This window comes from Lipotes vexillifer, unplaced genomic scaffold (genome assembly GCF_000442215.2).
Source record: "Lipotes vexillifer unplaced genomic scaffold, Lipotes_vexillifer_v1.1 scaffold131, whole genome shotgun sequence".
NCBI lineage: Eukaryota > Metazoa > Chordata > Mammalia > Artiodactyla > Lipotidae > Lipotes > Lipotes vexillifer.
Window position 1 is genome coordinate 2,522,310 of NW_006782866.1, and position 24,824 is coordinate 2,547,133.

Genomic DNA, 24,824 nt, shown 5'->3' on the forward strand with positions numbered 1-24,824 from the left:
AAAAAAAGGAAAAACAAAACAAAAAAACCCCCCACACTTCTAGCAATTAGAAATGGAGAGAATTTAGTGCCAACAGACCGACTTGAAAAGCAATATTAAAAGGAATTCCTCAAGAAGATGGAAGCACAGCAATGAAGAAGAAATGGAGTGTAACTGAGAGGGTAAAATATGGGCAAACGTAGGTAATGAATATTAACTGTAGAAGACTATAAGACTATAATTTTATGAGACTTTTGTGGGGCTTAAAACATATGTTGAATTACACTACAATCGAATTACATAATTACACAAAATACATTACAATCGAATCACAATGCTGTACGTGTGAAACTAACAAAATATTGTAAATCATCTATACCCCGACTTTTTAAAAACCTGAAATAAATAAATAATAAAATAAAATATACTACAGTGGCCAGAAAGTATTGGGGAGGGGGAATTAAGTGTTGTGAGGTCTTTGCACTGTGACCAAAGAGGCAAAAAATACTTTGGGGTAGATGCAAATGAATCCTAATTGACATTTATTGACCTTATTTCATTTCTGAAAGACATTTTGATACATTTTGTAGAATGTACATTATTCTTAACTGCATCAAAACCAATCACATGCTAGGTCAAAAATCAAGTTTCAACAAATTTCAAAGGGCTAAAATCATACAAAGCATATTCTTTGACCGCAGTCAAATGAAGCTAAAAATCAATAATAAAAAGATAACTTTTAAACATTCCCCAGATATTTGGAAATTAATGTACTCCTAAATAGCTCATGGATCAAAGGCATCTCAATGGATTTAGAAAATATAAAGTTTAGAATTTAGAAAACGGAACTAAATGACAACAGGCATATGACATATCAAAACTTGCGGGATAAAGCTAAAGCACTGTAATGAGGGAAATCTATAGCATACGTACATGTTTTAGAAAAGAAATGCTGGAAATTAGCTATATCAGTTCCATTTCAAGAAGGTAAAAAAGAACACTAAATTAATCCCAACAAAAGGAAATACAAAGTTAGAAGCATAAATTAATGAATTATAAAAATGCAAAAAGAACCAAAAAGGTGTTTCACTGAAAAGGCTAAAACATTAATAAACCTTAGTAAGACAAATTAAGAAAAAAATTAAAAACAGAAGGCACAAATTACCAATATCAGTAATGAAAAAAGGAACACAAATCCCATACACAATGACACATAAAAAGAAAATATAATGAACATTATGTCAAAAATTTGAAAACTTAGACGAAATGGACAAGTTCTTGAAAAAACAAAAACTTTCCAAAACTCATGCAAAAAGAAATGTAGAACGTTCTATCTTTAGATGAAACAACCTTCTCATAAAGAAAACTCCAGAAATAAGGCTCCACTAGTGAATTCTTCTAAACATTAAAGGAATAACCTACATCTTCCTTAAACTTTTCCAGGGATTAGAAAGAGGGAACATTTCTCCAATTAATAAGCCTGGCATAACCATGATACCCAAACCTGCCAAGGACATGGAAAGAAAGTTAAAATGGCAAAAGCAGCTTCTCATGTCCACAGTCACAAAAGTACACACAGGTGGTTCCCTCAGCCAGACCCCAGGCTCCCCACACTGATCCTGCCCAAAGGGGCATTAGAAAGTGGGCCTTGTGGCCTATGTACCTCAGCCTGACCATCACTGTTTCCGGCTTTACTGGTTACAAAGCACTTCTGTGTTTCCCATCTGACCCTCAGCAAGATGAGTATCAACATCTCTACTTAGGAGTATCAATACCCCCACTTCACAGATGAGGGAAGTGAGGCTCTATGGGGTGAATAACTTGTCTAAACCATCCACCCAGAGACTAACAGATCCAGGGTGAGAATCAGGGCCTTCCTCACCACACCAGGAAGCCCCCACCAAGCACTACTGAACGTAATTGAAGATGTCCTGAATTATACATTATGAGACAGACAAGATGAACACAGAAGGGTATGCTGAAAACTGCACAGACTATGTAAAAAAGAACTCCCCAGTCTAGCTCAGTGGTGACACATGCATTTTTTTAAATGTACAGAACCCAGAGGGCTACCTCCACATTATGAGAGATCCAATGCAAACGAGAACCAAGACAGCATAAAAAGCAGAAATTAAAGAATGCCTTTGAAGGAACTCAATAAAGCCAGTAAAGCTCTACTGAGGATTCTTTAAATACGTTCAAGCCACAGCAGCTCTCGGTAACCACAGGATACAGGGCCGAGGAGAAGGGGACGAATATGACGGGCCCTTTGTCACAACGGAGGTAGGAAGGTTCCCCTTCTAAAGCCTGTCTTCTGAAAGAGATGAGTCCGAGGCCCAGCTCAGGAGCTTCTAGATCTCATTGGTAAACAGAGACAGAAAGAACCTCCCAGGACAGACAAAGCTAGGACACATCAGCTAAATGACTCAGTGTGTGCCTTCAAATAGCACTGTCTAGAGAACATGAGGCCCACCAGTGGGGCCCCCCGAAACTAAGGCCCCACCCACCTGGGTGGCAGGGTCTATGAAAACAGCAATTTCAGTGAACCCACTGAACCCAGAGCAAACAGCACCACCTGAACACAAAATGACATGGTTCCCAGAGCAAAGAAATCATATGTTTTCAACCTATTGAGTTTGTTTGTTCAGGGCAAGTCAACCTATGGATAACAGGAAACTGGTGGATGTAATTTCTGAAATCCTTCAAAAAGCATGTGAGATGAACCCAGACCAAAAACTATTTAAAAGACTGAGTCACACGAGAGCGGGGAGTCTCTGCAGTGGATCAGGCTGGAGTAAAGCCAGTAAACAAAAGAGAGGGGACAGCAGGCAGGCACTTCTCTTGATGGAAAAATGTAAACAGCAGGCTCCCCAGGGGTTGGGCTCAGTTTTAGGTCTTCACAAATGACTTAGCGGGAGAAGGCAGTGGGGAGATTTCCCTGAGCCTGTGGGAGGAGGGGTGAGGGGCTGATAGACTTCACACACAAGGGCCCCCGAGGCCAGGGGATGGGTCTCCCACCCCCACCCCACCGCAGGGAGAGGAGCCCTAAGAACAAAGCAGGTGAGCGATCTGCCCAGGGGGGTGTGGCAGAGGGAGAGGGGAGAGGAATAACACAGAGTGATGCCTCCAGAGAAAAAGAATTCACATGGAGCCCTGGGGTACCCACAGCAACTGGGTTCATGCCCTTCTGACAGGCCCCAAAGCCAGGCTCCAGGCTGGCACTGCCCCAAGGCCACCCCCAAAGAGCCTCACCTGCTGCTGGCTCTGCTCCTCCAGGTTCATCTTCACCTCCAGCGACTGGCGGGCCTCCAGGAAGGCCTTGCGGTGCTTGCGGTCCGCCATGTAGTAGGACATGATGCCCACAACGATGGCGCACAGATAGAGGAAGACATTGGCCAGAATCTGTATCCAGAGGAGGAAGAGAGGAAAGGACAATGGTCAAGGCATGTCTTCAGGAGAAGGATGGAGGAGGTGGGCAGGTGGCGACCAAAATCCAACTGCAAGTTGCCCACTGTCCAGGGAGGTCCCCAGCAAAGCTTCTGACCTCGAGGGGGTATTCAGATCCCTGAAGTAGACCCTGCCCCATCACCATGGATAAGTGAGGAGACTGCTGTTCTCCCTTCCACCTTTTCATGGTAGGGAAGCTGGCCGGTCCTGCCTACCTGTGCAGCCTGAGAAGTCCTGCTACTCATCTATTCACTCACTCGCTTGTTCAACCACCACTTACTGCACCCTTACTTCGCAGGTGCATTTAGGTACTGTGCTGATTAGCTGGGGAGGAAAGTGAACCAAGCCCAGGCCAGGGGTGTAGAATCCTAACAGCTGCAGATCATATGGAATGTCACAGGAGACCAGAAGAGGTCCTGGGCTGATTTAGTTGTCACAATGCCACCTAACACATGTGCCGCGGGCTACAGGCTTCTGGGATTCACATGCATCCTCTGAGCCAATGCCACCTGCCAGCAGGTGAGAGGGTGGCCAGTACCAACATCCAGGTCTCATGAAGAACTGAAGCTCCAGGAAGAGGAAGAGGCAGGTGGGATCTGACGTCTGTCCGGTGAGCTCAGTGCATTAGCACCAAGGGCTTCTTTGGGCATCGAGAACCTGCTCCCCCACCCCTGGCACCCTGCAGGCTGGCCTAGGTGTCCTTAGTCCCCAGCCCGCTCCCACAGGCCGCCAGAGGTAACCTTGGCTATGGACCTGACATTATTCAAACCACGCCTGATTTCCTGGCGCTGTCTGCTGCCGGCTCCGATCCTTGACCTGACTGGGCCCCATCTGGGGCTGGACCAGGTTCTAATTCCTCCCACTTCTCCAAGACCACTGGCCATGAAGCTTCTCCAACAAGGCCTGTTTCCAGGTCTGGTGCCTCCCACTCCCCTGAGGCTGCCCCACGCTCCCTGCCTTGATTCCCTGAGGTCCTGCCAGAGATGGACAGACCCCCTCCTCCCAAGGGTGTGGTTTCTGGAGCACAAGTTGGAAGTTGAGAGGCAGGAAGGGAGACAGAAGTTCTTAGTTTCTGACCCTAGGGGAAGAAAAGATTGGCCCAGCGGAACATAATAAATTCTGGGGTAGGTGAAAAATGCAGGGAAGTCAATTTTAGATGTTGAAACAAGATAGTTTAATAGACAATAAGGCAAGTTAATTCTAACATTAATTTCCTGGGTACTTTTGGTTATGCTGTATCCCTCTGTTTTTATGTTTCATCAGGACTGCTGGTCGAAACTAACCAGGAGGACCTACCACCCCCCGCAGAAGCTTCCTGAAGAGTCTGTACTTGGGCACCAGTCTAAGCCCAGGGGGCACTCAACAAAGGCCCGCTGAGCAATGAATTGATTAGTAGGTGAGGTGTGTCTTGGTGCTGGTCATCAAATCACTCGGTGAAGATTTCACGAGCTTCTTAGATGGCTGGTTTTAGCAACTAACAACCAGCTGTGTTCTTGGGCCTGGGCAGCCTGATCGCCTACACCGCCTGTGGGGCAAGCAGGGCATTTCAAAGTCCTGTAGGACAGCTCCTGCACCTTCTTCTGGACCATGACAACCCATTCCCATCGGAGTGGTCAGTATGAGTATGCTCTCAGGCCACTTCCTAAACATATAATGATCGGAAAAGCTGCCAATTTATCATTTATGTTCAGTGAGTCAAAGCAAATCACACAGATCACTGGGTCTCAAAGCCAGTCTAGCCTGAGGCCTAGGAACCTCCACCTCCTGTGGGGTCCGTGTGGCCTTAGAAACCTGCGCAACTCCAAGTTCATGGTGCAGGAAGCTGGTCAAGGTCAGGCTGCACCCCGTGCATCCTCACCAAGCAGTGGCACTCCACCGAAGCCCATGAGGGGTCCAGATACAACAGCCACCGGGCCAAGAGTCTCCGGGCTGACAGGGCTTGGGGTCCTGGAGGGCGAGGGAGGAGCCACACGTCTGGACCCCACACCTGCCAATGTCAGCAACTGAACCAGGGGCTCCAGACAAGGCAGGCTGACCTGGGGCCACAGGCCGCCTGTCTCTGCCCTGGCCACAACCAGCGTGGGCTGTCACACAGCTGGGGACAGAGCTCCTCACTCAGGGGTCTTCCTGACCACCTCACGAGGATGCATGAGGCGGGCTCTGTAAAATGTACAGTGCTGAGCTGCTGTCGTTACCCATAGGGCATCCACCTAAGAAAACCAAACCTGCAGACAGGCTGTCAGAGAGCAACTCTAGTGGAAAAGTTTCAAACCAAAGATAATAATACAAAAAATAAGAGGATTCAGGGACTCCCCTGGTGGCACTGTGGTTAAGAATCCACCTGCCAATGCGGGGGACATGGGTTTGAGCCCTGGTCCGGGAAGATCCCACATGCCACGGAGCAACTAAGCCCGTGCACCACAACTACTGAGCCTGCGCTCTAGAGCCTGCGAGCCAGAACTACTGAAGCCCACGCACCTAGAGCCCGTGCTCCACAAGAGAAGCCACCGCAATGAGAAGCCCGCGCACTGCAACCAAGAGTAGCCCCCGCTTGCTGCAACTAGAGAAATCCCCCGCGCAGCAACAAAGACCCAACGCAGCCAAAAATAAATTAATAAAAATAAATTAATTAATTAAAAAAAAACAAGATTCAGGTTGGGTTCACGCCTGGGGAATGTCTAGGCAGGACAGCATTCCTTTCATTGAAGTGCACATTTTAAAATAAAATCTACTTTTGCACTCACTTGTAGGTACAGATGATCTAGAAAGTAAATTTAAGAGGAGCGCTGGACTCCGGTACTGCCCCTCGCTAGCCGGGTGGCTGCCAGGTCACATAACCTCCCTGAGCTCACTTCATCGTCTATGAGCGAGGGAGGGACTGACTCATCTGGAAGACCCCTCGGTCCTGACACTGGTCCTCATCAGACCTCACTTCTGAGGGCAAAGGTTGGGATTGGAGATGAACCTGGTCCGAGAGGCCAGGGGAAGGAGACCAGGTCAGTTCCAAGTTGGCCAGAGTGCCACACCGCCTCCCAGGCCCTGGGGATCCCTGGACCCAGAGGCCTCATCCCCTTCCTGACCTGCACTCTCGGCTGCAGGGATGCGGAGGGAAACGGCCACATCTGGACCATGCACTGCAGAGTCAGGTGGGTCCTGCAGGTGCCATCCATGCCAGGGAACTCCCTCCCGCCTTCCGGTGAGCACAGCTGTTTCCAGACAATTCTCCCGACAGTCCCAGGCCTTGGGTCTCCTGGAGCTCCCCCAATTCTCTAAACTTGCCTCAGCTGAAGAAAGGGCCCCCAGGGCGCTGCTGCTCTGGTCCACCCGACCTCTGTCTCCAGGGCTACGAGGCCCAGAAGAAGTGCGGCAACCCCCTGGTGCCAGGCAGGGGGTGGGGGCCAGAGGCTCAGCCTCCAAGTCCAGGGCACAAATCCACTAAGGCAAGGAGACCGCCAGCCGAGGAAGCAGGGGTTCGCTCTGGGGAGGAGGGTTGGGGACGGAGCAGGAGCTGTACTGCAACACGGTCCCCTGGGGTGATGGGGGCCCAGAGGTGCACAGGTGACCGGCAGGGCGGGGGAGGGTGTGGACAGCAGTCCCCACGTGCAGCCAGGGCCAGGAGCCCCTGATCCCGGTGACCCTGATGTGCAGCCAGGGCCGGGAGCCCCTGATCCTGGCCTGTTTCCTCGCCCATAACATCCTCTCACATCACAACCTTACATTCTAGACACAGTCACACACTTCACCCACCTCATCTCATTTAATCTTCACAAGGCAGGTGACATTATTCCAATTTTACAGGAGAAGGAATTGAGATTAAGCAAGGGCTCAAAACTAGAGGATAAGGTTTCTTCCTGCACTCATCTCTTATTATTCTCTGATGCAAAACCCCACCCTACAAGCACCCCTCAGCTAACTTACATATTTATAACCCCACCTTTCCCCAGAAAGGCTATTAGATATTTTTTAAAACTAAAATTAAAATTTCCACCAAAATACCAGCCCTAAAGCACTTATTGTGAGCTGCTTGCATTTTTAATCTGAAACAAAGTAGTACATCTACAGATTTCTACAACTTCCATACACGTGGGTGGTCATTAGCTCAAGGCTCAGAAATCCCTAAATTATGCCTGTAAGTGTGTCTCACTTAGCAAAAGGGATGTGCTCCTCCTAACACGCTTGGAAAAAATGAGTCGTGCTCCTTCGGCAGTGAGCCCCGAACAGCGCCAATGCCGAGGAATCGACGGTGACCAGGACGCCACCGTGGAGCCCGGGAGCCCAGCGCTGCCGGAGCAGGTCCAGGTCAGGCCACGAGGATGGGTAAGCAGGGCAGCTGTCACCTCTCTAACACATCCGTTAGTACAGCCTCTCGCTACAGTTTAAGAGCTGCAGACCCAGGAAAACCTTTGGCCACCAGGAAAGGTTGAACCCTAGAGAGAATCTGAAATGTGTCTCTCACGTGACTATGACAAACGGGCTCCTCCCAGCTGAGCCTTGACCTCTGCAGGCCTGGGATGAATCTTCTGGTGCTCCCACCCCGGTGGGAGGGGCGAAGGGCTTCCTTGTCAGAACTCGTCTCTTCTCCCTCCAGGACTGCCTTCCCAGCAGCCCCTGCTGTGCGAATACCCTGCAACCCTCAACGCTCCAGCCACAGCCAGCCCGCCTGGCAGCCCCTCTTCCTGCTCAGCCTCCCATCTCCCTTCCTCCATCTCCATCCTCCTCACACACGTCTGTCCCCTCTCTAACACCCGGGGCACCTGCTAAGGCAGGCACTGCTGTCCTCCTCACCGCTGTGTCCCCAGAAGCCAGCCCAGGCCTCATCCAGCACCCGGTGCTCAGGAACCCAGAGCTGCTGGGCTGGACGGACCAGGTAATGGAAGCACGTCACAGACTCACCCCTCAGCTGACTGCTTCAGCCTCTGGCCAGCAGACAAGAAGCCAGCACAAAGTCCACCTCTGGCCCCCACAACCTTCCCGGACCCGCCTTCTAATTAATACCCCATCTGCTGCACCCTACCCTAAAAGCAGAGAGGAATGGGACTCGGTCACTCCCCCAGGACGGAGCAGACCCCCAGGACAGCAGGTGGGGGACAGTCCAGGAAATATGCAGAGTATAAGGCAGAGCATACAAATTGGTGAGAGGAGGGTGGGGATGGGCGGCAGGGTCTCATTCATTCAGGAAGAGGTTAGATGGCTTCACACATGCGCCAGAGAGAGAGGGGGTCTTGGAAACATGATGACGGGGCTCTGATACCACGGCCAGTGAACAAGCGTGGCCCAAAGGCTTCTGCCCTCTCTAGTTATCCAAACGACGTATTTGGAGAGTTTCAGCTCCACTTTCCAGTTCTGAAAGTGAGCAGGAGCCCCGATGCACAGACCCTCAACTCCTGGCTCTTCCCAGTAGTCCGGGGCCAGCGACGGCCGTCCACACTAGATGGGCGATGCCCGCCACATCTCCAAGGCTGAGAAGCCCTGCTCTGGGGAGCCGTCGAGGCTAGCTCTTCGTGTCCCAGTGGGCTCCTTTAGACTGGGCAGCAGTCTTATTTCAAACAAATTGTTCTTTTTTTCTTTTAAAAACAAGGTTTTAAAAATAATGAATAAAATGAATGCATCTCCCAAGTGGGTAAACATTCAGCTTCATCTAACCCATGGCAGCTGGATAATGTGTTTACAATACACCCCAGCTCAGAAATGCAACCGTGAGAAAATTCCTTTACAAGATCCTTCCTCTTGGAATCTGATGAGTCACAATGTCCCACACATTTTCTAACAGCCCACAGGGACAGGGACTGCTCTTAGTGGGGCTTTAAAATGGAAGTCTTTAAAGTGGGGCTTTAAAATGGAAGTCAGCCCATCTGAGGCAGGCTCGTGGCTCAAATGCCTAGGCTGACCTCTCCCTATAAACTCATTCCGGCCTGCAGATTCCAGAACATTCCCAAACAGGGGAGAAGAGACCGAGGAAGAGACAGCAGCTCTGGGGTGTCAGTGTCCATGTCAGCTGCCCTCGGAGACCTTGTGATGCTCTGCTGCGAGGGGGAGGCCCCTGTTCATTATAGCTAACTTAGATGTTTTCGAAAAAAACTCTCCAAGGAGCTGCAGGGCAGGAAGCAGCTGGGAGAAGGCACCTCTGAAGGCAACCAGCCTCCCCAGCCTAAGGAAGACTGGCCGGAGCCTGCAGTGGCAGCCACACAGTTCCCGTGGGGTCCCCACCTGTGGAACCATGCTCCCTGCAGACACCTGGAGGGGCCTAGTAGTGGGTGAATGCATGGCAAAGAGGTTGGGCCACGCCATCACAGAGACCTCCCACACCATCAGCAGGCTGTGTGACCTGGAGCAAGTCACTTAACCTCTCTGAGACTTGGCTTCCTCATCCTCACCGCAACCCTGAAGGCTGTTCCATTAAGATTAAAAGAGAGATTCTAGGCAACACCACCTAACAGAGGGCTTGGCGTAAAATATGTTATAAATGACTTTTTTTTTCCTTTTCTTCCAGAAAGGAGAAAGAAAATTGGGGCCTAATAATAATACTTTAATGAAGTTTTACAAGAGACTTCACATTCATTATCTTATTTGTTTGTCACAACAGCAAAGTTTTCTTATTCTCATTTTGTAGAAGAGACTTGAAGCCCAGAGAAATTAGGTTATGAGCCCACAGTCTCCCAGCAATGCCGAACCTGGAACCCGGATCTCCTTCCTCTTTTCTTCCCCCTACATACACAGAATTTAAATTTCAAGACATTAAAAAAGCTCTGTCCCAGCCCAGAGGACTGAATATCAGAAGCCAGCCTGACCAGGCACATGTGGCCTGGGGGCAGATCCACCGCTGCTTTCTTGGCCAGCAAGCACACCACCCAAACATGAGTCCAGGGCCCCCTTCCCTATGTTACTGTCTCCTTAGCTGAGTTGTGATGAGGGTCGGCACAGGCTGGGCGAAGTCCTAGGTGCTGGAGGAGGTCCCCAGGGAGCACAGAACCCAGTGAAGACCTGGAGCATCTCTGTGGGTTGGGGGTCCGCAGACAGTGGGGTGACACTCCCGTGCTGCCCCGGAGCAAGCTCCAGCATCTCTCTGCCAAGAGGCAACTGGGGTCTCCAGTAAATACAACCCTGCTTGACACAATGCAAGGTTCAAGCCTTCCAAGCCAGACATCTGTCAAGGTTCCACCACATGCCTCAAAAGGACTTCCAGAAGCTTCCTACTTGTTTAATAGCTGGGACATGCCTCTGCTAAAAGATATGCAATGTTCACCCTCTTCCAAAACAAAGATGACTTCCAGATAGGCATCCACCCATCTCGACATGTGACACAAGGTCCCTCATGACCTGCTGGGTGGCCAGAACAGCTTCCCAGGTTGTGTACTGCACACCCCTAGGGGCACCACTCCCGACTCAGACACGATGGCTCCCCCAGAGACGTGGAACAGGGAAGCCCTGACCAATGGGCTCCAGTGTCACTCTTATGTCTTGTATCTGCCTGCTGCCCACCAGGCTCCCCTCACTCCAGCCACACTGGGCACCTCTCCAATCCTCTAACAAGATGTGCTATTTCAGGGCTCTACAGCTCTAACCAGAACATCCTGCCCCTGCTGCCCACACGCCCCCGCCCCGGCCAATGGAGGGCTACACACTGTAATGATGCCTTGATTTAACCAGGTCAAGCACAATCACGCACCACACACCTGGCCCTTAGTCATCCCTCAGGAACTGTTAGCTGTTGTTACTATTTCAAGATTATCTCCAACACCCCTCCCTGATTCCCCAAACGGAACCATCCAACCAACCATCTGTCCAGCCATCTATTCATTCACAGATTTACTGAATGCCCACCCTGTGCCAGGTTGGTACTTGGTATTTAGCGGTGAATGAGGCAGAAAAAGTCCCTGCTATCATGGAGCTGATGATCTGGTAACAACAGACAAATAAGAAATAAGTAATTCAACAATCAGAGTACCAAAATTCAGCAGACAATAAAAATGATAAAGTGACTGGGTGGCTGCTTTAGACTGAATGAGGGAGACGGCTGGCCCCATTTCTTCACTCCCCTGTAAAGTACTGTTCAGCCACGGCTTTGCCGTAGCCTCAGGGAGAGTGATGTGTTCCTCCCTCCTGCTGACTCGGACTGTGTGATTTGCTTTGGCCAAATGGATGTCAGCGCATATGACATAAGCAGATTTTTGAAATACACTTGCCTTCCCCTTTGTGCTTTTGCTGTCACCATGAGGACAACATGCACCAGAAGTTCAAAGGTCCAGCAGAATGAGAGGCTCATGGAGTAGAACTAAACTCAAGCTGCAGCTTGTAGCCAAACCCAGCTGAGCCCAGCCTAGATCAGCCACACCCCAGCCATCCCACACACGTGTGAGCGAGAAATATGCGGTTGTGAGCCACTGAGTTCTGAGTTGTTTGTTACAAAGCATTAGGTGAAAACAGCTGACTATGGTTAGGTGGTTAGGACTGGTCTCCCTGAAGCAGTGTCACTTAAACTAGAATATGAATAACAAAAAAGTCCCAGTCACAGGAAAAATCAGGAGAAAGAGCCTCCTGGATGGAGAATATACCGGTGCAAAGGCCCTCTTTCCCATGAGACACTCACCCACCTCCTGATGCATCTGCATGTATCGCCCCGACAAGGAGGCAAAGAGCACCTGAGGTCAGGGTGTGTCTTCTACATTTGCAGCCGCAGGGCCTGGCACAGCTACTGGCACAGAGCAAAAGTTAGCTGCACGAATGACTATAGTAGAAAGAAGCCAAAAGAACAGTCCATTCTCCACTGAGGTGTCCCCTTTAATAAGAGAGCTAAAATCCAGCTACAGAAAGGCTGAGCAGCAGTTCTTAACTGGGGTGGGGGTTGATCTGGGCCCCCTGAGGAACATTTGGCAGTGTGTCTGGGGACATTTTTGATTGTCACGACTAAGGGGGAGGATGCTCCTGGCATCTACTGGGTGGAGGCCAGGGATGCTGCTGAACACCCTACAGTGCACAGGGCAGTCCCCACAATGAGGAGTTGTCCGGCCCCAGATGTCAATAGATCTGAGGTCGAGAAACCCTGGCCCAGGCAATGCCTTCTTCCTTTTTGATTCCTGAGTCTTCACTTGAAACTCTCTTAAGCTTTTGGATTAAGGAACTCTGAGGACAAAGACGGCACAAGAAGATTTATTTTTCTATCAATCATAGACCTCATGGGCTAAGAGGAAAACACTACTGATACTTGTTGAACATAAGGACACAGTAGCTTAATAAATGCACCCACGATGGAAGGCAGGCCCAAATCACAGGGGTAGAGATGATTAAGACCAGAGAAGACCACCTGGTCTGTCTCCCTGGAGGGGCAGCTGCAGGAATGAACATCTCACAGTTGGCATTTGATACTGACCAAGGAATTATTCGCTTGAAGTCTGTGGACCAGGTTAGGGGGAGTCAGTGGACCCCTAAAATTAGGTGCAAAGTGTTTCACCCTTTTCTGGGGAGCAAAGTCCATTGCTTTCACCAGATTCTCCAAAAGGTCTGTTAGCCCAGATGATTAAGAACCACAAAACGAATCAAAAGCTCCCCATTTCCTCTTGTGGCTTCCTGGAAGAAACAGAAAACATCAGGTCACAGCCCTTTGTGTCTCTTCTTACACATGTGACCCCATTAGTCACCTTGGTCTTTTTCTGCAGGCCAAATAACTCCCCTTCTACTGAAAGGAATCTATTTTTAAAATGTTTAATCACGTTTGGCTTCAGATTTTTTTTTTTTTTAACCCCTGAGTTCTCGCTGAGTGGTGGACCCCATGTTGGGTCCTGGAAAGTAAAAAAGAACCTCAAGAGCTCAAATCTACTAGGGGTAAAGAAGCTAGAGGAGGGACTTCCCTGGTGGTCCAGCGGTTACGCCTCCGTGCTCCCAATGCAGGGGGCCCAGGTTTGACCCCTGGTCAGGGAACTAGATCCCGCATGCTGCAACTAAGAACCCACACGCCACAACTAAAGATCCTGCACGCTGCAATGAAGATCCCACGTACGGCAGGCAGCTAAGACCCGGCCCAGCCAAATAATCAATCAACCAACCAGTATAACAAAAAGAAGCGACAGGAAAGGGAGGAAGCATAGACTGATTCTGAGGTACAGGAGAACAGGTCGGCAAAGGTGTTATTTTCTACTGTACAGCAAAGTCATTCAGTTATACGTATATATACTCTTTTTCATATTCTTTTCCATTATAGTTCATCATAGGATATTGACTATAGTTCCCTGTGCTATACAGTAGGCCCCACGAGGGAGGAAAACGGGCTGGACACACTCAATTGTGGGTTTTCACAAATACTGACAACACGGAGCTTTCACATACGCACTAATATATGGATGCTGGATGGTAAAAGCAATTTAAACCAATTTCTCACTGAGGACCCCTGTTAAATAAAGGAAATGCGAGAAGTAATAAACTATACGCTTATGCGAGTTACCAGAACAACGAAAGGGTTCCACGCTGCCTGCTCTGGTCTTCTCACCTCTAAGTAATCCTACTTGCATTTAGTGCAGAGATCCTGACTTTCTGGAATTGTCTTTGAGTGAACTTGAGAACAAATGTACCAGCCCAGAGGAACATATAATCTGGAGACAAAAGAAGAGTTCTAGAATCCCAGCAGTATGATCATCACACAAACTTAGCAAAATGAGAAAGGGATCCCCAATTTCACAGGCACACTGAAGCCCCTGCATATATGGAACAGAGCAAACTCGGGATTCCGAGGACTTCGTACCTCTCAATTCAAGATGACTCATATCTTGAGAGTAAAACTTTTTGCAGACTCTCAGCTGCAGAAACCAGCATCACAGCTCTCTCCTTGGGGATTCAATTGCCTCTCTTCTCTCCCTGAGTGCTCCCGAGGGATTACTCAGCATCCCTCACCCCTGCAGCCTCTCAGAGCCTGCCTGGAGACATATGGGATGTGGTTTTTTAGTCACTGGTTCTGAAGTGACCCTTCAGTGCTTATTCCTTAGTTGCTATTTCTCTAGTTTCTGATCCAGGTGTGTTGGCATCCAAAGGAAAAATGATTAAGACTCAGGAATCTAAATGTCACACTCCCCCAGGTGATTCTCTTTTATTCATTGTTCTAGGTGGTGTAGTAAATAGCAAAACAAAGCCAAGATCCTCCAACCTTCCTGGTTCTTTAAACCAAACTATAAACATATGCGATCACTTTACGTTATCTCCCTATGCCTACTGCCTATTTTTCTTCCATCCGTTTTTTCTTTTTCCTTTTCCTTTTCTAACAATCTTCTGATCCTTGGTGCACCCTCACCCAGAGTTACTGCACTTCCTTACCGTCTTTCCCTATCTGACCAGCATCTCTTCCATACGTTCAAAGCCACATCCACTGAGATGTTTTCCATCTGTTCACCCTGTTTCATGTGTCCTACATTTAATTCAGTTCCCTGGTTTTCAATTCAGATCTTAAGTCATTTTCCAAGTTTCCTTCTGACTGTCCCAACCCTGTCTCCCACTGCCCCCCATCTCCCTGCTCTTGGTACAGCTAGTACACACTCACATCAGAGACTCCACAGCCCGGTCCTCTCCATGCACCGTCTTGGTCACATGACAAACAAAAACTTTCAAATTCCACAATCTGAGCCTAAAGCCCTGGCAAACTATCACCACTCCTAAATTTCTTCAGCCTCGTGTCTTGAATTAGCGCCACCTGAGTGGGCTCCCCTCCCCCACCCTCAGGGGCTCCCAACCCTGCAGCACCTGAGAATCACCTGGGGGCCATGCCTGGGCAGCATCCCAAAACTGTGAAACCTGAGGCCCAGACATGGCACCGTTAAAAACCTCCCAGGTGACTATATATGTGTAGCCCATGGTCAGTGGGAACACCCAAGTCTGTCACAGTCTCCCCAACCATCCCCGAGCTGAAGGTCCCATTTCTGCCAGCCAAGGGCTGGGATCAGAGCTCACCCGACTGTGCACCTCAGATAATTAGCACCCAGGCTTGCGTATGTCTGAAGTAACCCTTTGTTGACTGACCGTTCTCCCTGTCGCTGGCACTCCTTTCTGCACCTCCAGTGGGTCATTCACTCCATCTGGTCTTTCTGGGTCTTCCTCATCGTCCTCCTCTTGCCATCACCTGGCCCAAACCCTCACCTCCCACAAGGCTGGGCACAGACTCATTTCCCTGGCCCCTCTCTGGTCCTGCTAACCCATCCCCTGGTATCAGGTTAATCTTCCAAACTTACCTTTTTGCAAGTTCCACCGCCTGCTCAAAACACCTCAAGAGCTGACAATTTTCCAAAAGGTAAAGTTCAAAATCCTCATTCTGGCATTCGAGGCCCTACATACTCTGGCCCCTGTGACCTTTTCTAAATATCGCCCACAGTCCCCTGATGTAAACCATCTGCTTTAGCCAAGGTGATGTCCCCAACGTTGTCACCCAGCAGGCACTCCTGACCTCCGCAAATGTTGCAGCCCACGCTCCGAGGACCCTCAAACTTTTCCACTTAAGTACGTGGAGAGGAAGCTTCACCTCGTCCCTTGCTGGGGCACGTGGCTTTTGCATTCTATTCCATAAAAATCCATGCTTGTAATTTTTTTTTTTTTGGTCGCGCCGTGTGGCATGTGGGATCTCAGTTCCCCGACCAGGGATCGAACCCGCACACCCGGCAGTGGAAGCTTGAAGTCCTAACCCCTGGACTGCCAAGGAGGTCCCTGTATTACTATTTTTAAACGTCTTAAAATGTTTGCCTTTGAGTAAAACACATGTGTCTGTCTGTTATATTACATGCTCCGCTAGGGTGGGGACAAGATCTGTTCCAGTCACCACTGTGTAGCCAGCACTGGACAAACACCTGGCACATAGGAGGTGCCCAGTGACTACTGGGTGAAGGAATGAATAGTGGGGGAAGGAGGGAGAGGATGAAGGAAGAGAGGGAGAAAAGGAAAAAGGTGAGGAGAGAAAGGCAGAGGGAGGGCAGATGTTAACACCGATGCCATAGTTATCCTGAGGCCTCAAGTACACCGTAGACAAGCACACCCCTGCATCCTCCAACGTGAGAAGCACCCCGCCTGAACTGGCCCCCGACTGTATCCCCCATCACCTTCAGCCCTTCCCTCAAGATCTAGCTAAACCCTGCCTGCTCTGCAAAGCCTTCCTGGATGGCGGCGCCCCTGAGATATCACTCTCCTCATGTTTCTCCTCTAGTTTCTTTTTTTTTTTTTTTTTTGCGGTACGCGGGCCTCTCACTGTTGTGGCCTCTCCCATTGCGGAGCACAGGCTCCGGACGCGCAGGCTCAGCAGCCATGGCTCACGGGCCCAGCCGCTCCGCGGCATGCGGGATCTTCCCAGACTGGGGCACGAACCCGCGTCCCCTGCATCGGCAGGCAGACTCTCAACCACTGGGCCACCAGGGAAACCCTCTCCTCTAGTTTCTTAATGAGGAAATAAGTGTAAGGTAAGTCATTAAGAGAAAAAAAAAAAAGTTTAAATACACAGCCACACTCTGCTCTCATTTTCAGAGTAGAAATGAAACAGGGCAGGAGCAGAAACACCAAAACATCAACAGTGGTTACCGTGTAAGGGAGGGAGATTTAGGACGATTTGTTTTCTTCTTTTTGCCTCATCATCTTTCTGCAGCTAATCTCTCTGTAGAGGCAAGAAAGACAAGGGGCACCATCTGAAGTTTCTACTGTTCCATCCACTTACTTGTAACACCCTGACTGTCAGCAGACCTGGGGACCCTTAACATCTTTTTTTTTTTTTAATTAATTAATTTATTTTGGCTGTGTTGGGTCCTCGCTGCGCGCGGGCTTTCTCTAGGTGCGGCAAGCGGGGGCTACTCTTCGTTGAGGTGCGCAGGCTTCTCATTGCGGTGGCTTCTCTTGTTGCGGATCACGGGCTCTAGGCGCACGGGCTTCAGTAGCTGTGGCTTGCGGACTCTAGAGCACAGGCTCAGTAGTTGTGGCGCACAGGCTTAGTTGCTCCGCGGCATGTGGGATCTTCCCGGACCAGGGCCCGAACCCATGTGCCCTGCGTTGGCAGGCAGATTCTTAACCACTGCGCCACCAGGGAAGCCCCCAGGGACCCTTAGAAACAGAGACTCCTCTTCACGGAAACTCCCTCCTTGCACTCAGAGGCCCTCAGTAAACACCCCGTGGTGGGGAGCCCCACCCCAGAGCCGCTGAGAACCTCCCCTGGGCACCTGTTTCTACCGGACACACCTCACCTCCTGCCAGACTTCTTAAAGGGCCAGCTGCAAAGATAAACCTTCCGACAGCCTTCAAACAAGATCCGGGCACAGCACCCGAGGGCCTCGCCCCCTGCCCTCCCCCTCTGCTCGGTGAAGGGCGGGAATTCAGAACCACAGGCTCACAGCCACCAGGAGTGAAGGGAGACGCCCCCGCCCCGAGCTGCCCAGCCAATCGTCCGTCACTCATCATTCAGTGCCAACACGTGCAAAGGAGGCACCCTCTCATAAACTGGAGCTGGTTCAGGTTCTGATCTTCACAGAATCACCATCTCCTCTCATTAATGAGCCTTCCCTGGGGAAAGGCAGGGGCAAGGTGGCTGCAGTCAGTCGCGATGGTTCCACACAGAGTAATCGCGGCTGGCATAGAGGGCCTCTCGCCATCGCCCTTGAGGTCCCTTACAAACAATGCACACAGCTCACTTGGTCTAAGTTCTCCTTTGGACCTGGTTTTCTTCCTCTTCCCTCAAATGCTTTGTCCACCCGTGAGTACTACCCCCGTCCTTTCCCTCAGAGACCGGCCACCCAGCTGGCAGGGATTTTCTCACCCTGGGAACACACATAACCCAGGTTTCCAAAAGAGCTCTAAAACCATCCCCTGGCTTCCGCAGAAGTTCCTGACTTTAAAAATATTTCCGGGCCTCCCTGGTGGCGCAGTGGTTGAGAGTCCGCCTGCCGATGCAGGGGATACGGGTTCGTGCCCCGGTCTGGGAGGATCCCACGTGCCGTGTAGCGGCTGGGCCCGTGAGCCGTGGCCGCTGAGCTTGCGCGTCCGGCAACGGGAAAGGCCACGACAGTGAGAGGCCCACATATCACAAAAAAAAAAAAAAAAAAAATATTTCCCTTTGGTTTTTGCTTAATTTTCCCACTTATCGGCCTTACACTTTTGACACATTAGAGACCAGGTCTTCTCCCCGCCTGAGTGGAGGACTGAGGCCCATATCAGCATCGCCAGTGGTCTGCCCACAAGGGCATCCGAGTCTCTCCCAGCTCACGGCCGGCACCACACTTCCTGTGGCATCCTTCCTGTATGGGCCCCCGAGGACCATCTGTCCCCACCCTTCCCAATTAACACACACACACACACACACACACACACACACACACACACGCCATCTCTCAGTAAGGTAAACATTTGGGGACAGTAAAACACAGCAGTTAGAAACTGAGCTTGAATTCCAACTCTACCACCACTGGCTGTGGCCTTGGGAGATGTAACCACTGCTCTAAGCTTGCTCCCTCCTCTATGAAATAAGAATAACATGACTCCTACCTCAGGGTGGGTTTGAGAATTTGTGAAGACGATGCATGTAGCGCGCCTGGCACAGTACTGTGCTGGGCACACAGCAAGTCTTAATAAGTGTTAGCTATTATGATTAGGTGTATTATAAATTCCCAGTATCACTACAAAACTTTGTTCCCAATTCTCCAGCTTTCTTCATCTCCTTTAATAACATCTTCTCAACACCTGGGAAGGCGGTAAGTACCAATGGCTCCCAAACCTGTTCTAAGGTTCTACCCTCAGACATTCTGCTTTAGTATATTTGGAGGAGGGCCAGGAATCTGCATTCCGAAAAGCGCTCCTCCCCCACCCAGGAGATTCCAATGCCACCAGTCCTGTAACCTGACTGCTGCATTTTACTATTTAAATATGATTCTGTGTCCCTTGGCGTTGTCCTGTAAAGTTCATCCTGATGTGAACTCACGTTGTCCCCCCATATGGCTCTCAACTGTTTTCCTGCTGCCACGGCCCTCCCCCATTGCCCGTCAGCTCTCCCCGAGTCCACCGTGTGCCAGCTAGGCTGCAAGGCTGGTGATGAAGCTCCATCCCAGGACCCTGCTCCCAGCTGAAGGGCTCAGTCCCTCTCCTGTCCCTTTGCCCAATCCCTACTGGGAAGCCCCTTGTGGCAATGCCAGCAGCTGCCAGAGCCAACTGCCCAGACCATACTTATCAAGTACTTTTCTTGCCCACAGTGCTCTGCCTGCTGTCTGGGGACACCAGTAAACCTCGAGCCAATTTGTCAACAAGTCCTCCTCCAGCCCCTACCTGGGAGGCAGAGTGACACCATGCAATGAACAACAGCTTTGGAGCCAGACAAGTTCCTAATTTATCACTCCTTAGCAAGTCCCCTAAAACTTCCCTCTTCGATCTCCACACGTGGAAAATAAGGCTAACAGCTTCAACTTACTTCCATTTAAGAAATCTTTGCCCATCCCAAGAAAATCACAATGATTTTCTCCTATGCTTTATTCTAGAAGTTTTATAGTTTAAATCTTACTATGATCTATTTCAAGTTAGTTTTTATATGTGGGGTAAGGTATGGATTACGTTTTTTTCCCCCATATGGATACCTGATTATTCCAGCATCATTTATTGAAAAATTCCTTTTTCCACTGAATTACCTTGACACTTTTGTTGAACATTACTTGATCACAGATGTCTGTGTTAATTTCTGGACTTTATTCAGATTCATTGATCTAAGTGTCTACCCTTACGCTGATACTACACTGTCTTGATTACTATAAACTTATATCTCATAATCAGGTGGTGTAAATCCTCTAATTAAAAAAACATTTTTCTAGTTTATATATCCTAATAAATTTTATAATCATATTTTCAATTTCTAAAAAAAGACTTGATGGGGTTTTTTTATAAGTAAATTAAATTAATTAATTAATTATTTTTTTTGGCTGCATTGGGTCTTTGTTGCCGCGCACAGGCTTTTCTCTCTAGTTGCAGCGAGCGGGGGCTACTCTTCATTGCGGTGCGTGGGCTTCTCACTGCAGTAGCTTCTCTTGTTGCGGAGCACGGGCTCTAGGCACACGGGCTTCAGTAGTTGTGGCACACAGGCTTAGTCACTCCGCGGCATGTGGGATCTTCCCAGACCAGGGATCGAACCTGTGTCCCCTGCGTTGGCAGGAGGATTCTTAACCACTGCACCACGAGGTAAGTCCTGGGGTTTTGATTTTGATTGAATTGAATCTATAACAATTTAGGAAGGATTGACATCTTAACAATATTAATTGATACCTGTGATCTCTCCACTAATTTAGGTTTTCTTTTACTTCTTTCAGCAATGTGTTATAGTTTTTACATCTTGCATATCTTTTATTAAATTTAGCTTTAAGTATTTCATGGTTTTGCATGGTACTTAAAAGGGATTTTTTGTCAATTTCCAATTGTTTGTCGCTAGTATATAAAAATACAATAGGTCTTTTAACATTAATCATGTAACTTTCAAACTTGTTAAACTCACTTCTAGCAGCTTTTTGTGGATTCTTCAGGATTTTTTTTTTTACGTAGATGATAGTATCATCTGAGAATAAAGACCGTTTCATTTCTTTCTTTCCTATTTGTATGATCTTTTTTCTTGCTTTATTGCACTGGCTAGGATCTCTAGTAAAAAAAGGTGAAAGAAGTAGTAAGAATGAAATTTGTTTCTTGCCTTGTTCCTGATTTTAGGGACAGGGCCTGCTACATAATGTAGAGGGCTACTGCAAAGTGAAAATGAAGGTCCCCTTATTCAAAAAGAAAAAAAAAGAGCCAAAAAATATACTAAAATATAAAGCTTCATCCTTTCCTTTGAGGTCTTTCTTTCAACTTATGGTAATTTTTATCTGCTACTTGATGTTGTTCTAAGAAAAGTTAAATTTTAAAATTATTAGCATGAATTTTACCATCAATCTATATTGTACAATGCCAGTTTTAAATGCAAATGTAAGCCCATTTAACTCGTATGAAGAATCACTGCAATGAAACAATTAGTATATTGTGGCTTATATGTACATATATGTATGTACAGTAGAAACTGCAGAAAACTAACTCAACTGTATTTATTCACTTCTTGATATGCACACATTCTACTGACACTGTCTACATTCAGCTTACTAATGAAGAAGGACTAAAAAGAAAAAGAACTATGGTTTCTCTTATATCTTCCTTTCTTTCTGCATTAAGTGGATGGCTAATACAGGCAAGCAACACATGTAAGAAAGCAGTGATGGAGCTCCTTAGACAGTCACGTTCCTTAAAATGCCACTACTTTCTTTCTGCATTAGAACAAGATCTAGTTTGAACAAAAGCATGTCCTCTCACAGCCTTCAGGACCTCCACTGAGTCATTGATACAATATGGTACTCTGTATTTGCTTTGCATCTTGCTGAACTCCCAGACATTGTGAGTTCACCAGAATTCCAAGCTGTTAGGGCACTATAAACTCTATATGAAAATGAGACAGCAAGGAGGAATGGAAGACACACACATTGTGCATATTTCCTCTGCATACCTGCACGTTCCATTATCCCAGTAGACTCTAATTACAAAACACAAGGTCAAAGATAACATTAAGAATTTCAAAACGGCACAAGTAACATTCCTATAAAGCTAACCCTGCTTAAGAGAACAGCATTCAGATTTTCACTATTAAATACTGTGTAGGTTTTTCACAGATGCCCTTTCTCAGGTTGAAGACATTTTCTTCTATTCCTAGTTTGCTAAGAGTTTTTATGATGAATAGGTGTTGAATTTTGTCAAGTGCTTTTTTCCATATTTATTGAGATGATCATACGGGTTTTCCTTTTAGTCTGGTAATATGTGGAATTACACTGATTGATTTTAACATGGCATTCCTTTGAAAATCCCCACCTGGTCATTATGTGTTATTATTTTTTATATATTGCTGGGGTTTGTTTGCTAACGTTCTATTAAAGATTTTTTTGGTGTACACAACAGGGCTATTCATCTGTAGTTTGGGTATTTTTCTTATAATGTCTTTTGCTGCTTTTGATATCAGGGCAATGCTGACCTCATAAAATGAGCTGGGAAATGTTCCCTCCTCTTCTATTTTCTGGCAGTTTGTATAGAATTGGTACCTTTTCACTCTTAAATATTTGGTGGAATTCCGCACTGAAGCCATCAGGGGCTGGAGTTTCTTTGGGGAAGGTTTTTAACTGCAAACTCAGTTTCTTTAATGGAGATAGGGCTATTCAACTTTGGTAGTTTATGTCTCTCAAGTAATTTGTCTAATTTATCTAAATTGCCCAATTTGTTAGCATACAGTAGTTTATAACATTACTTCATTGTTCTCTTAATGTTTACAGAATCTGTAATAATGCTCCCATTTCCCTTCCTGGCATTTGTAATTTGTATCCTCTCTCATTTCCCTGATCATCTAACCACAGGTTTATCAATTTTATTGCCTTCTTCAAAGAATCAAGCTTTGGATTCACTGATTTTTCTTTATTGTTTGCCCACTATTTTCTGTGCTTTTTTTTTTTTTTTAACTTTCTACTTCTTACTCTGGATTTAATTTTCCTACTTCACTTGAGTTGGAAGCATAGATCATTTATTTTAGACCTTTCTTTATTGACACAAGCATTTAATGCTATACATTCCCCTCTTGGTACTGCTTTGCCTGCATTCCACAAAATTGGTATGTTGTTGTCACATTAATTCAACACATTTTCTAATGTCACTTGTGATTTCTGTCTTTATCCATGGGTTATTCATGCATGTGTTGTTTAATTTTCCAAATATATTCTGGAATTTTTAAGATATAGTTGTTATTTCTACTTTAATCCATCATTTTTGTCAGAGAACATTATACTTTGTATGATTTTAATCATTTTTTAATGTATTGAATCTTGTGTTGCGGCTCAGCAGATTGGGTGTCTTCATGAACATTTCAGTGCATCTGAAGAGTACATGTATTCTGTAGCTGTTGAGGGTTCTATAACTATCACTTTAGTCCAGCTCATTGTTATAATCTATATCCTTCTAATTTGTCAAGTATTCTATATACTTCTAATTTGTCTACCTACTTTACCAGTAACTGAGAGAGGGGTGTTGCAATCTTCAAATATAAATATGGATTTGCCTATTCCTCCTTTTAGTTCTATCATTTTTTGTTTTGTGTATTTTAAAGCTTTGTTATTAGGTGCATATTTAGGGTCATAATGTCTTTTTGATGAATTGACTCCTTTATCACTATGAAGGAGTGGATACCTCTTTATCCCTGGTAATATTCCTTATTCCAAAGTCTACACTGCCTGTTCCTAACATAGCCAGACACTCCAGCTTTCTTTTGATTAGTGTATACATGGAATATCTTTTTCCATCCTTTTAATCTGGGTTTCTTTATGAAAGCTTATAGTTGATTCTTGCTTTATTATCCATCTGATATCTGCCTATTAAATAGTCATTATATCACATACATTTAATATTATTATCAATATAGTTGAATCTAAAGCTATTTTTGTCTTCTATTGGTCTCATCTGTTCTTTGTTACTTTTCCTGCCATCTTTTGATTTTATCATTCCACTTTATCTCCATTATAGGCTATGTGCCATGCTTCTTTGTTATGCTTTTTTAATGGTTGCTTTGAGATTTACAATACAGGCATACTTCGGAGATGTTAGGTTTGGTTCCACACCACCACAATAAAAGAGAATACTGAAATAAAGCAAGTCACACAATTTTTTTGTTTCCCAGCGCACATAAAATTATGGTTACACTACACTGTGGTCTATTAAGTGTGCAACAGCACGTCTAAAAAAACAACATACATACCTTAATTAAAAAATGCTTTATTGCTAAAAAATGCTAACAATCATCTGAGCCTTCAGAAAATCATAATCTTTTTGCTGGTGCTCTGATATATTGCAAAAGTTACCAAAATGTGACACAGAGACATAAAGAGAGCAAATGGTGCCAGGAAAATGGTGCCAATAGACTTGCTTAATGTAGGGTTGCCACAAACCTTCAATCTGTAAAAAACACAATGTCTGAGAACTGCAATAAAGCAAAGTACGATAAAATGAGGTATGCCTCTATGCATCTTCAACTTAATATAGTCTACTTCAAATATTATTACTTTACATATAGTATAACAGTATATTTTCAATTCTTGCCTCCTGTCTTTTGTTCTATTGTTGTCATACATTATTCTTCTATGTTATAAACTCCACAGTACATCGTTTACATTTTTGCTTTAGATAGTCTTTTAAAAAGAGATTAAAAATAAGAAAAAATAACTTTCATTTTTCCACAGATTTACTATTTAGAGGCCTCTTCATTCTTCTGTGCAGTCCAAATTTCTATTTAGTATCATTTCTCTTCTGCTTGGAAAACTTTCATTAATACTTTTTGTGGTGCAGGTCAGCTGGTGATGAATTCTCTCAACTTTAAT

General features: G+C 46.8%; 1 protein-coding gene across 1 annotated transcript in view; it reads right to left on the reverse strand.

The window, feature by feature from the left end:
* Positions 1-24,824, reverse strand: part of ADCY3 (adenylate cyclase 3) — an 89,454-nt gene that overhangs the window by 45,791 nt on the left and 18,839 nt on the right. The window contains exon 2 of the mRNA XM_007455506.1: positions 3,232-3,381. Within this exon, the coding sequence (XP_007455568.1) occupies positions 3,232-3,381 (150 nt within the window). The remainder of the gene's footprint in view (positions 1-3,231; positions 3,382-24,824) is intronic.